Raw genomic sequence first — 13,975 nt, 5'->3', positions numbered from 1 at the left:
TTGGGTTAAAGAAGGCTATCTAAAGTTAGGTATATATTATTGACCTTGAGAGTGTTACTTACAAAAATCATATAAATTAAATGAAATACAAGTTAATCTCGAGTTTAGATAGGAGATTTAGTTCTATAAACTTGTAACGTTATGCAAATGTTAAAATAGAGTTGAGTTTAATTGTGATTTTATTGCTTGTAGTGTTTGTTTCACTTTTGATCAACTAGTATTTGGATGTCGTCTTTGATGTACACTATTAGAAATTATGGATTTTTCGACCACCTGAAAGTGATCTTAAATCAAGTTAATACCAAAAAGTGGTCGGAAATAGCAACAAAGGTTTTTCCGAATACTAAAAGTGGTCGGAACAAGGCTTTCGACTTAATTTAAGATCACTTTTAGGTGGTCGGAAATTCCATAATTTTCAGTAGTGGTATTTCTCATATTCCCTAGCCTTAGTAATTTTCCCCGATTCCAAGTTGTTATTACCTAGCATTGTAGCAAGATTTAACCAAGTTTTGATCCCGACCTTCTACGCCATTGTAGGCACCTTATTTGATTCATTTAGTTAGATCACTTACTTGTTATTATTTGTTACGTTGCTATTATTTGGGTGGTTGCAGGATCGAACTCTGATGCTGAGAGCATTGACTCTTTAGGCTAAAAAAATGAGAAAGTATAGTAAATCGAACAGATACTAACTTGTAAAGAATCACGAGTATTTCTAAAAAAAATAAAAAATAAAAAAATCTTGACAAACTTTCATAGTAGAACAGATACTAACTTGTAAAAATACATGCCTTGTAAACTACTCCGATCCATTCCTACACACCAGTCCTATAATGTAGTTCTACGTCCTATGCACAGTTGCCTAGGCCATGGCTAGGAAGATAAGAAAAACAACGTTATTCGAGTCACAACAATTAGATTATTTTATCTCGATTATTGAAAATGTATCATGTTCTTAGATCACTAAAAGAACCCACAATCATTACTTAAGGGTATACAATAGGTAAATATTAGTCGACAAAGGACCACAAGAAAATAAATGAGTCTAAGTTGTCTATAGTTGACCGGCTTAATGCAATAATATGACCAATAGACCACCTCTACTAAAAGTTGAACTTGAAAAGTTACCAAATCAACCGTCTAGCTAACTTAATTGGATGGAGTTCCCAAAAAAAATATTACATTGGAGCAGCACTTTTTAAAATAATTTATGGTCAAATATAATACTATTGAATATTGATATTAAATCGAAAGAGTAAAAGTAAAAAAGCAATATCCAAGGGGCAAAATTGGAATTAAGCCTCCAAAATATAACTTCGCTCCTTTAATTTATATAATTAAATCCCACTAACGTGGGACATTAGAAGAGGATTACGTACTAATAATTGCTAAGAAACCGCTGTCAAGCACGGAAAGCACACTTGTTGAGTTCTATATAAGACCATCCTTATCATCCTTCTATTATTTCAGCACACCTTCCATATAGTCAAGCCCTCAGTCCTACATCGTCTCTAATACTTCCCCCTATACCTTAGATTTTAATTTCAGCCATTGCACCAAAAACCCTAGAAATCAATTCAAAGCAAAAGATTAGATTAGATCAGATCAGAGATCATATATAGTGAAAATGAAGAATAGTAAGGTGGCCGTTTTCGTGAAGCATGTTGTTTCAGTGTTGAGCGCTCTGGCCAAGTCCAAATCCGTCGCCATTAGAGACAAAACCGGAGCCATGAAAGCTAAAATCATGCTCTTCTCCTTGATGAAGAGCAGGAAGCTGTCTCTGCAAGGCCGCCTCGGCCTCGGAGCCATCTCTCACAAGATCCACGCCTTGCTCGCGCAACACGCGCACGACGACGGCGACGCCGAGGAGGAGGCGGCGGCGCTGGCAGCCAAGGACGTCGCCGCCGTAATCTCCAACAGAAACGCCGCAACCGCCTCCGAGAGCACTCACATTGAGGCGGAGACGATGAGCGGACAATACCTGATTGATCAATACAGTTATGACGACGACGACGATGATAACGATAAGTATCCGGATCTCCGGCACTCGCTGTTCGATGAGGAAGAGGAAGAGGAGGAGGACGATCCGAACGCGTCGGTGATCGAGATGGTTCGGAGTTCGAAGGAAGACGAAGGCGAGATGTTCCGCCTGGAAGACGAGATCGACCACGTCGCCGATTTGTTCATCCAGAAGTTCCATAAACGGATGCGGTTGCAGAAGCTCGAGTCGTTCAAGAGGCTTCAGGAGATGATTCAGAGAAGTGCATGAGACCGGTAGCTAGCTGCATCTCAGAATAATCCGGCCGCCGGAGATGTTTCAATTTTATTATTATTATTATTATTTAAAATTTAAACTAATTATTTTTAACAACTAATACTCGATCCAGTTATTTATTGGTACGAGTTTGAAGCATTTATATCATTGTATGATAGGATAGTATATCACACTATCATGTGAACTGTGAAGTACTGTCTTTCCGAGTTCAACTAACCGGGATTGAACTCACTGGCCACTGCTCTGATCGGAGGATTTCTTTTTATATAATAATAATAATAATAATAATAATAATAATAATAATAATAATAATAATAAATAATTCCAATAAAACCAGGATTATGATAATATATTCCATTTGTTTAATTGTTAAATTATGGAGTGACATTATTAAAAAAAAAAAAAAAATACTACAACAACAACTTTTCTTTAACTGCAAATTTGGCGGGAAAATAATTTTTTCAACACTTACTAATTTTCATATTTGATTATGGCATCATCTAACAGTTAAAAGTTAAAACCCAAAATGAGGTTTTTTTGTCAAGAAATTAGAAAAGAATAATAAAAAAAAGTCTTTTTTTTTTTTTTTTTGGAAAAAAGACGACGACAATGGAGGAAAACGGAGATGTGGTGGAAGGCAGTGGGGGAGGCGAGAAGGGAGACAAGAGGTGAGTACAAGCAAAAGGAAGATGGCAATAAGGGAAGAGGAGCAGACGCCGCCTCCGCTAAGCAAGCGGAGGCGCGGTCGCGGGACAAAGTAGAAGGACTTGAGGGATAGGTTTTGAGAGGGAAGCTAGAGACAACTTTTAGAGAGAGATACCTAAACAAGATTTTATTTAAAAATAAATAAAATTAAGTTAGGGTGTTTGTCAATTGACGACCACCCTAACTGATCACTCACTGGGTGCTCCTAGCTAGCACACGCAAACCAACTCTTCTTCTAGTTTTTATTTTTCTTTCTATTTTAGAAAAATAACTGATTTAGTCCATCAATTATACATATATTATATACTCGGTTCTTGAATTATTACCATACACAAATTTGCCCCCTCAATTATGTGTAAAGTAGCAATTTTAGTCCACCACTAACAAATTATGTTAATATTAATAGTGCATTTTAAAATTTCAAATTATTGAGGGACACCTTAGTCAGGACCAAATATGTCATTAACTCTTATTATTAATGGAGAAGATGCATAATAATCCGGGGAACTAGACTCCCAAATACGAGTATTAGACTAAGAGACAATCGCTTTCACCAAAGCATGTGCTAACTAGTTCGTTTATCTACAATTGAAGCTAACTAAACATGAACTAATGGTTTTAGAGGGTGGTGATTTCTATTTGAATACCACAATCAGTATTTGAAGGCCAATTTCATATTTACTCGTATGAACAATAGAAGAATATTTTAAGGTGGAGTTGCCAATAGAACAGCATAGAAAGAAAAATTTATTCTCATGTTTTCTATGGGAATTTCTTTTCTCCCCAGCGTACATCAAATAATCTTCTCCATTGAGCACACTACCAAATTGCTAAAAACTTTAGCAGAAAATAAGAACCTCAAATTTGGAAAAATCATACATGCCCTTTTGATTGTATCCAATCAAGCCTCTGAATGCCATGTTGTCCACCATAATTCTCTTATCGGTCTTTACTCGAGGTGTGGCCAGCTCCCCGTTGCCCGCCATCTGTTCGACAAATTGCGTGCAAGAAACATAGTTTCCTGGAGTGCTATAATGGCAGGGTATTTCCGCAGTGGTTTTGTGGATGATGTTCTTGAACTGTTCAAAGACATGATTGCAGTGGGCAGTTTGCGTCCAAATGAGTATGTTTTATCCACAGTTCTTTCTGCTTGTTCAAGCAGTGGTTTGTGTGATGAGGGACGGCAGTGTCATGGCTATGTGGTGAAGTCCGGGTTGTTGTCTCATCAGTATGTGAAGAATGGGCTTGTCAGCATTTACTCGATTTCTTCAGATGTGGAAGGAGCTATGAGGGTATTGGATTCGGGATCGGATAATGTCACTCACAACTCTTTTATCAATGGCCTTTTGGATGGCGAGTATGTAACTGAAGCATTGGGCATTTTGAAAAGAATGGTGGGTGAGATACAGTGACTTGGAATTCGATAATATCTGGTTTATCGCATCATGGACTTGGCGAGGGTGTGATTAACATGTTTAAGAGCATGTTGGCTTCCAAAGAACAGCCAAATTATGTAACTTTTATAGGAGTCTTATCTGCTTGTGGGCACTTGGGTCAAGTAGACGAAGGTTTCAACTATCTGAACCATCTAATGAGGGAAATGAACATTAAGCCCGGGTTAGAACATTATACGTGTGTTGTTGGGCTTCTAGGTAAGGCGGGAAGACTCAACGAAGCCGAGAACTTTATGAGGTCCACGTCTATCACATGGGATGTTGTTGCCTGGAGGACTTTGCTTAGTGCTTGTCATGTCCATCGAAATTACGGTTTAGGTAAGAGGGTTGCAGAACTGATGTTGAATATGTATCCTTATGATGTGGGAACCTATGTCCTGTTGTCTAACATGCATGCTAGAGTGAAGAGGTGGGATGGAGTTGCAAGGATGAGGAAGCTTATGAGGGAAAGGAATGTCAAAAAGGAACCCGGAATAAGCTGGACAGAAATTAAGAATAACACCCACATCTTCGTTTCTGGTGATAACATGCATCCAGAGACTGTTCGGGTTCATGAGAAGATAAGAGAGTTGTTGAACATGATAAAACCGTTAGGTTACGTCCCCGATATAGCTTCTGACCTGCACGACGTGGAGGAGGAACAGAAAGAAGATTAAGATTACCTTAGCTATCACAGCGAGAAATTGGCCATTGCGTATGCTCTCATGAAGACACCTCCTCATGCACCAGTTCGGGTCATTAAGAACCTACGGATGTGTGATGATTGCCATTCTGCAGCAAAACTTATTGCAATGGTCACGCGTAGAGTTATAATTATTAGAGATGCTAACCGTTTCCATTGCTTCCGTGATGGATTATGTTCCTGTGCTGATTACTGGTGATAACAGTGGTCGAATACATCTGATATGGATTGGACTAAATTGATTCTAGAGGAAGTTGCTGATTATAAGCTTGAAAAGGAGATATACACCTAATATTTCATCAAGAACCTGAGGTGGAAGTTCCTTCTTGATCCCATATTCAAAATAAAATTTTAAGTAAATGGTTGTATTCACATTTCCCCTTGACTGTTTATCATTAGGGTGAAAGAATCCTTGTTACCTCACCAAATCAGAACAGCAGACCAAGCAGCATGGTTGTCAAGGCAAGTTCATGTTCTTTTGGTGAGGGAAACTCGCAGTTACTGTCCAAGATTGTGCACTAGATAAACTCCGTCTTGTGACCCTAGCCGGCAAAAGATCACAATGAGGTAAACCAGCCTAAGTTGACCATAACAAACCAACTCAAACCAAGAAGGCTGGGATTAAAACTCGAGACCTTGTGGTTATAAGTTTGTATTCTTAGTCAACTTGGTTGGGATTATCCGCAGGTTCATGTTCTTTGATTTAGAAGGATGTAGACCCTTTCATGATCATCTAAAGTTTTGATCTGGGTAAGTGTATTTAGTTTCTTTGTTGATTCTTTGAATGGCAACAGAAAGCAGATTCCAGCTCACTTGGATGGAGAAGCCAATATCAACACTCCATGGACTTTATCTAAGATGGTCTGAACATTGCAATGGCCTTGTAGAAGGTGGAGACAAGATTGATATGTACACTGACTCTTTGCATGGTTGAGGACTTTGTATTAAAATGTAAAATTCTAATTTAATTACAAGTAGAATGGAAGTAATCAAAGCATATTAATCCATGGTTGCATTTTAAAAACTTCGATGTCACGGAGTATGTTTTAAATTAATTATTTACCTTACCGTCTAACATATGCTTCTGTTAATTTCTTAAACCGATTTCGCTAAAATGCGATTTTGCAAATATCACCCGATAGGAAATATTACCCGAACCGTGTACTTGCTAGTGACCCGACTCGGCTGCCGAGTGGATTCTATTCCGACCTTAGCCTTGACTCTCTAGAACGTTATGGGATCACCGCCCGACTATATTTGCTCGGGACAATCTTTCCGAGTTGTTCCTATAACTATGGTTCAGTCCGGTTTTAATAGGTATTCAGAATTTTTAGGACACATAATTGATGAAGTGCGCCTCTCGAGTTTGGCCGTTGCATGTGCGACATGTGCTGAGTATGCTGGGGTCCGGCATGTGTCTCTTCTCTCTCATCTATAAATACTGCATTTATTGTAAAAAGAGAGACTTTTGAACAATTTCTATCTAGCCTTATCAAGCTCGGGAACCTCCGACCTTACGTCATCAACCGAGCTTAACTTTTAAACCAACAAGTAGGCAATAGAAGGACCTAAACCTGACTCCGAAACTCATACGTATTTATGGGAATCATCTTATTTACCACACCATCACCCTAATGGCATATGAGCGAACTTAAAATGTAGGACTATATATTTATAAAAATTAGATAATTAGAGATTAAAATAATTAGTGGTCTGCCAACTACAATGTAGTGTGATGACATTTTGGTTATTATTTTAAACTAGTAATTCACCCGCGCGATGCACGGAAAAAAATTATGTTATTATAAATATAAATAAAAAATAGAAAAACTAAAATATTTTAAATTATTTAATATAATAATATTTTTGAGCTTCCATTGGTCAAGTATTTATTATTTTTATAGAATACAAAATTACAATTAAAATTAATATTAAAATTATAATTTTGTATGGTTAATATAATCTCACCTTCAAAAAAAAAAAGTATGGTTAATATAATCTCTAATTATGTGCATATTCAAATAAACCTATAAAGAAAATTTACATAATTACATTGATTTATTCTTAATTGTATTTCATCTATATTATAATTTTCACAATACGAATAATAACTAAGATAATTACATTTGGAAAGCAAATTTCAAATATTGTATGTGTAAATTTAAACTCTAATTGAACACATTTTTTATATGATTATATAATATATAGCTATTTTATTTTTCAAAAGTATATTTTTTATATGATTATATAATATATAGCTATTTTATTTTTAAAATGTTGTGTTTTTTTTTTTTTTTTTATAATAAAGGATGTTGTGGCATTAATTGTAACATTAATTATTTTTCAAACCATATAGCTTTATTATATAAAGGATGGTGGGTCATATGTTCGAACCCCGATGAATTACAACTCAAGTAAACAAAAAAAATCACACAACATTTACCTACTAAATGTTAACAATTTACCTTTTAAAAATCACTTGTATACTACGAACACACAATGTTAAAATATATGTAATTAATTACCTTGTTTTGTATTCACAAGTTCCTTTTAAATACTGTAGTCACACCTACTGCGAGGACGTTGCATGAAACCAAATTGCCCTGCCCGATCAAGTACCAGTTGCTTCGCAGGTAGGCCCACTCAGGTTAGGGGGCATTGCCCTCAGTTCTCACCAATATCTGGTGTGTAATTGACATGTTTCTAGCTAGAACTCGAATATTAACAGATTATGATTTAATGATCATGTATTACTTTCACAAATTTTTTTCTACAACTGTTATGTGTTTTAATTTAGAAATACAATTTATATTCTAAAAGTCCATAATTGCAATACTAAAAAAACACAATTTATACTGTGTTTAAGACTGATTCGCTCATCTGTAAAAATAAAAATAAAAATCTGTCCAATGTATATGTATTGGCCCAAAGACTAGAGCCCACAGTGAATTTTATTTTATTGGGTCAGCCGGTCAGCGTCAGCCCATAGCTTCACTTTGGCGCCAAAACTTCCCGCCAAAAACAAATGCCCTCTCTGTGTAACTACCGTGCGCGGGTGTGCCCTAACCCTACAGAGCAACTTAACACAGACACTAATCCAGTCAGAGAGAGTGAGTGAGAGAGACAGACAGAAGAAATGGCGGGAGAAGGTGATAGGCGTCCGTCCGATCCGCCGTTGTCCCCCAATGACGGAAATGGAAACCCAGCTTCGACACCTGATTCGCCTACCTCGGTGGGATTCAACACGGATCAACTGCCGTACAACACCAGCCATGCGTCGGAGCCTTACTCCGACGAAGACGAGGCTTCTGTGGATCCGGAGATCATAAGAGACGAGCCTGATGATGTGGCCGATGTCGAAGAGGAAGGAGAGGACCTTTTCCACGACAATTTCCTCGAGTTAGTACAACTGTGTTTTTTTAATTTATGTTGTAATTTTGCTGTTATTTTTACATTTCGACTGCACGAGGTTTTTGCACTGATTTTGCTTTGGTTCTTTAATTTCTTCGAATTACCAGCGACTATCAAAGAATGGATGAACAGGACCAATACGAGTCGCTTGGTTTAGATGATTCGGTAGAAGATGAGAGGGGTTTTGATCAGATCATGGCGGACCGCCGGGCTGCTGAGGCTGTGCTTGATACCAGAGATGCTCGAGTCTCGAACCGCAAGTTGCCTCAGCTTCTTCATGATCAAGGTCCAGCTATCATTTGGCATTCGTATCTCTTGCATTTGCTTTATTATCTTGCAATTTTTTGCTCTACGTTTTAATTTAAGAATGTTACTTGGATACATATAACTATCCCTTGTTCTGAGACAAAATAAACACACAAAAAGTTTCATATTTATCCCAGTAGACTATTTTAACATGATCTAGTAGCTAATTAATTAAAGCATTTTTTTTTAAAAAAAAGCTCTGCAATGTTAAGTGTAGGGGGCTGTTTACAAAACTAGTCTAGGAGTGTACTTGTTGTGAAGAGGCAGCTGCTGAGAGAGGGTGGGGGGGAAGGGAATTTTTGAAAACTACTTTATCTACCTACGAAAAAGGGAGTGCTTTCAGCATGTCAAGTGACACATTAGGTCACACAGTCAGTGAGTGTGCCTGTGCCCTTGTTCCGGGAGTATTTATGAAATTCGATAATTAAGTTATTGCCTTTGTTTATTTGCTAGTCTGATATTAGTTTTCTTTCATACCTCCATACATTATAAATTGATATTTGGTTTGGGTTTACACATTGCAATTGTCAGTTATTCAAAACTATTACTATCATTTTAGCAATTTGCACTATTTCATTGCTTTGTTCAGTTGTCTGAGGCTGAATGTCTCTCATTGCCTCACTACTGCTTTTTTGCATCCCCTAGTGAGGCAGCCTCATTGTCAGCATTATCATGTTATGCAATTCATTAATGAATACATGGTATGCTGAAAATTTTCTGATAGCCACTGTGCATCAAATAAACATACTAATTGCTCTGATTCTCTCAACAATTGAAATTTAAGCTGATTTGAAGTGTCTACTTCGTATTTTCCCCCTTCATTTATGAGGCAGATATTAGAGGAATTGTTATCTAAATACTAAAACTGGACATGTGATGTTTTGCTGCAGATACTGATGATGAAAACTATCGACCATCAAAAAGAACTCGAGCTGATTTTAGACCCCCAACGACACCTAGAAGTGCTGATGATAGTGATGCAATGCAGAGTTCACCAGGCGGTGGGGGAGCTAGATGGAGAGGGGGAGGGAGCAGCCCGGGAGATGTGCCAATGACAGATCAGACTGATGATGATCCATATGAGGTCTGGACATGTTTCTGATTGTGCCTTTTTTAACTCATAAATCACAAGCCACTTTGTGGATTTTCTTTTATTATCAATATACTAATACTAATTCATGGGTATTTTTTTGTAGGATGAAGACAATGATGAAGGAGAGTTTGATATGTACAGGGTTCAGGGAACTCTTAGGGAGTGGGTCACACGGGATGAAGTTCGGCGCTTTATTGCAAAAAAGTTCAAAGAATTTTTGCGCACATATGTAAACCCAAAGACTATGCAGGAAGATTATCTAAAACAGATAAATGAGATGGTGTCAGGTACGTCTTTCAGTGCATGGATTGAACTTGGTATTTCTTGTCCTATAGCACGGTGACTTTATAAAGCATTAGGTGAGTCACTAACAGAGTAATCATGACATTTGATCTTTGTATTGCCATGTTCAGAAGAGTGATCATGACACTCATGAGAGATATCTCTCCTAAGTGAATACCTTTGTGATCAACTTTGTAAAGAGAGCAAGTTGATTGTGCTTCTTCTTTGTATCTCAAGAGTTCAATCATGTACCCTTGCCCAGGGTTGATTTGAAACTTTTAGGAAAGTAAACTTAGTTCATGCCATATCTGATTTTACATTCCAAGTTCATTATACATATGCTTTCTAACCCTTGAATTCTCCTGTAAACCTAATTTTCTAACATGTCTCATGTTTACTCTCTGACTCAGCTAGCTCATTTCTTGTCTGCAGTTAACAAGTGTAGCCTTGAGATTGATTACAAGCAATTTATATACATCCATCCCAATATTGCCATCTGGTTGGCAGATGCACCCCAGTCTGTCCTTGAAGTAATGGAGGAAGTCGCCAACAAGGTTGTCTTTGACTTGCATCCCAACTATAAGCAAATCCATCAAAAGATCCATGTTCGTATTTCAAATTTACCAGTTTATGATCAGATTCGTAATATCAGGTAAAATGGCAATCCTATTTATCTGCTTCATTAAATATCCTTGAAGTTGTACACTAGTCATGCGAATTTTCATTCCTTTCTTCAGGCAGATTCATTTGAACACCATGATTCGTATTGGGGGAGTTGTTACCCGACGGTCCGGAGTCTTTCCTCAGCTGCAGCAAGTAAAGTTTGATTGCAACAAGTGTGGGTCAGTTTTGGGCCCCTTTTTCCAGAATTCATATTCTGAAGTCAAAGTTGGTTCATGTCCCGAGTGCCAGTCAAAAGGTCCATTCACAGTCAATGTTGAGCAGGTGAAGTTCATATGAGTCTTCTTGTACCTGCAGGAATAAGAAGTTGGATGATTTACCTACGTTGTTTTTTTGGCAGACAATTTACAGGAATTATCAGAAACTGACACTACAAGAGAGCCCAGGAATAGTGCCTGCTGGTCGACTTCCTAGATACAAGGAAGTGATACTGTTGAATGATCTTATTGATTGTGCCCGTCCTGGAGAAGAGATTGTAAAGTCTTAATATATTTGGTTCTATAGTTGTTTTAACTCTTGGTCGTAAACTTATTTGGTTCTGATTCACATGCCTTTTCCTTATCTCTTGATTTTCAGGAAGTCACAGGGATATATACAAACAATTTTGACTTGTCTTTGAATACCAAGAATGGATTTCCTGTGTTTGCCACTGTTATTGAAGCAAATTATGTCACAAAGAAACACGATCTCTTTTCAGTTTACAAATTAACTCAAGAGGACAAAGAAGAAATAGAGAAGTTGGCAAAAGATCCAAGAATTGGAGAGCGGGTATGCTGCTTTTCCCCTTTTTCAATCAATTTTACTCTGTATTATCTATTGGCAAGTTGTTCCATCTGAAAAATGCTGGAGTTAGAGTACTAAATTCCCTTTCTATACTTTTGAAAACTTGTTCTGGAAATCAGATTGTTAAATCCATTGCTCCATCTATATATGGTCATGAGGACATAAAGACCGCAATAGCTCTTGCACTTTTTGGGGGCCAAGAAAAAATTGTTGAAGGGAAACATCGGCTGCGAGGAGACATTAATGTACTTCTCTTAGGTGATCCAGGGACAGCAAAGTCACAATTTCTTAAGTAAGAATTTTCAGAATGACTTAATTGTTGAGTGTTGAAAGTGACTGGTAATTTAACACTAGAAACTTCTTTTAAAGGTATATTGAGAAAACAGGGCAGCGAGCTGTTTATACCACTGGAAAAGGAGCATCTGCAGTGGGGCTTACAGCAGCAGTACACAAGGACCCAGTCACTCGTGAGTGGACACTTGAAGGGGGGGCACTTGTTCTTGCTGATAGAGGAATTTGTCTGATTGATGAGTTTGACAAGATGAATGATCAGGACAGGTTGGAAATGCCACCCTTTTCTAGTTTTTGTTACTTGATGCTTTAGTTTATCTTCCTAGATTTTTTCCCTTCTAACTCATTCTTTTTATTCGTTCAGGGTAAGTATTCATGAAGCCATGGAGCAGCAGAGTATAAGTATATCAAAAGCTGGTATCATCACTTCTCTTCAGGCACGCTGTTCCGTCATTGCTGCTGCAAATCCTATTGGAGGAAGGTGCATGAGTAGTTGAATTTTTAATTATTACTTTATCTAATGTTTGGTTACCTATACAAATTAAGCTTGTCATTTTGTTTTTTTCTTTTATTACTTCACTAACCAATATTTTAAAATAATCCGTTGCAGATATGATTCTTCAAAGACTTTTACACAGAATGTAGAATTAACAGATCCAATCATTTCTCGTTTTGATATTATGTGTGTTGTCAAGGTTATATGCTTGATTTCTTTTCCATGAATTTGGTTTTCCTGTTAATTACTTTTATGAGCTGTATTGACCAGGAATGATTTTTGCTTTGTGCAGGATGTGGTTGACCCAGTCATTGATGAAATGCTAGCAACATTTGTTGTTGACAGTCATTTCAAGTCACAACCAAAAGGGGCCAATTTGGATGACAAGTCCATGAATAATTCTCAGGATGATCTCCAATCTAATGTGTCACTTGATCCTGAGGTTTGTCCTTGAATTCTTTGTGCAAGGGAGCCAAATTTATCAAACTTTCTGTTATTAATGGGCTGAGAATTTGTCTTTTGTGCACAGATAATTCCTCAGGATTTGCTAAAGAAGTACTTAACTTATGCGAAGCTAAATGTTTTCCCAAAGTCGCATGATGCTGATTTAGACAAGCTCACACAAGTTTATGCTGAATTGAGAAGAGAATCTTCAGTAAGAAAATTCCCTTTGTTTTAAGAAATCATTATAAGTATAACTAATGAGAAAAATGATATTAAGTTTTGGTTTTGAAACACGTAGCATGGACAAGGAGTTCCTATAGCAGTGAGGCATCTAGAGTCGATGATTAGAATGTCTGAAGCTCATGCAAGAATGCACCTTAGGCAGCATGTTACTCAAGAAGATGTAGACATGGCTATTCGAGTCCTTCTGGAATCATTCATATCCACACAAAAATTTGGAGTTCAGAAAGCTTTGCAAAGGGTAACTATAATGAACTCTTGCCTATGCTACCCCACAAGGAAGTTAGTTAATCTATTCATGCCTGAACTAAAGAATGTAATGACTGGTTTGTTATGTGTGTGCAGAGCTTCAGAAGGTACATGACATTTAAAAAGGATTTCAATGCGATTGTGCTCCATCTATTGCGCGGGCTCGTGAAGGATGCCATCCACATGGAAGAAATCATGTCTGGCTCTGCTGCGAATTTGAGCCATGTTACTGTGAAAGTGGATGAACTGCAAAGCAAGGTGGTGATTTAGACACAACTAAATTGCTTATAATTTTGTTTCTTCTCGTAAGGAGTAGTATTAATTGAAAACATACATTTGTGTGCAGGCACTTGATTATGGCATCTCAGATCTTAGAGAATTCTTTACCAGTGCTGAATTTTCTAGAGCCAACTTTGAGGTGGACGAGGCGCGCGGTGTAATAAGGCACCGCCTTTCTACCTGATTTAAAGATTAGAGACATTCAGCGAGCAGGGCTTTTTGTTGTATTGCTTCTATTTTAAAAATGTAACAGTACCATAGATCTGTGTTTATATAGTGACTAGTGAGTGATTATTAAATAGTT

At 37.4% G+C, this 13,975-nt stretch overlaps 2 protein-coding genes and 1 pseudogene across 2 annotated transcripts; all 3 read left to right on the top strand.

Moving 5' to 3' along the window:
* The first annotated feature begins 1,627 nt into the window (after positions 1 to 1,627).
* Positions 1,628 to 2,269, top strand: LOC109175427. Its single transcript, XM_019324687.1, has one exon. It carries the CDS (start codon positions 1,628 to 1,630, stop codon positions 2,267 to 2,269), a length of 642 nt encoding a protein of 213 aa, XP_019180232.1.
* A 1,432-nt stretch (positions 2,270 to 3,701) lies between these two features.
* Positions 3,702 to 5,691, top strand: LOC109175426 (annotated as a pseudogene).
* Positions 5,692 to 8,160: 2,469 nt separating this feature from the next.
* On the top strand, positions 8,161 to 13,967 carry LOC109175490 (DNA replication licensing factor MCM2). Its single transcript, XM_019324748.1, has 17 exons — positions 8,161 to 8,515; positions 8,635 to 8,813; positions 9,724 to 9,917; positions 10,030 to 10,213; positions 10,641 to 10,860; positions 10,946 to 11,153; positions 11,230 to 11,364; positions 11,466 to 11,657; positions 11,792 to 11,964; positions 12,042 to 12,230; positions 12,328 to 12,444; positions 12,574 to 12,658; positions 12,752 to 12,901; positions 12,989 to 13,114; positions 13,202 to 13,384; positions 13,489 to 13,650; positions 13,739 to 13,967. Exons 1-17 carry the CDS (start codon positions 8,253 to 8,255, stop codon positions 13,853 to 13,855), a joined length of 2,877 nt encoding a protein of 958 aa, XP_019180293.1. The 5' UTR covers positions 8,161 to 8,252; the 3' UTR covers positions 13,856 to 13,967.
* Positions 13,968 to 13,975: the final 8 nt, after the last annotated feature.

Source organism: Ipomoea nil, unplaced genomic scaffold (genome assembly GCF_001879475.1).
Source record: "Ipomoea nil cultivar Tokyo-kokei standard unplaced genomic scaffold, Asagao_1.1 scaffold0688, whole genome shotgun sequence".
Taxonomy (NCBI): domain Eukaryota; kingdom Viridiplantae; phylum Streptophyta; class Magnoliopsida; order Solanales; family Convolvulaceae; genus Ipomoea; species Ipomoea nil.
This window is presented reverse-complemented; position numbering and strand designations above follow the sequence as displayed.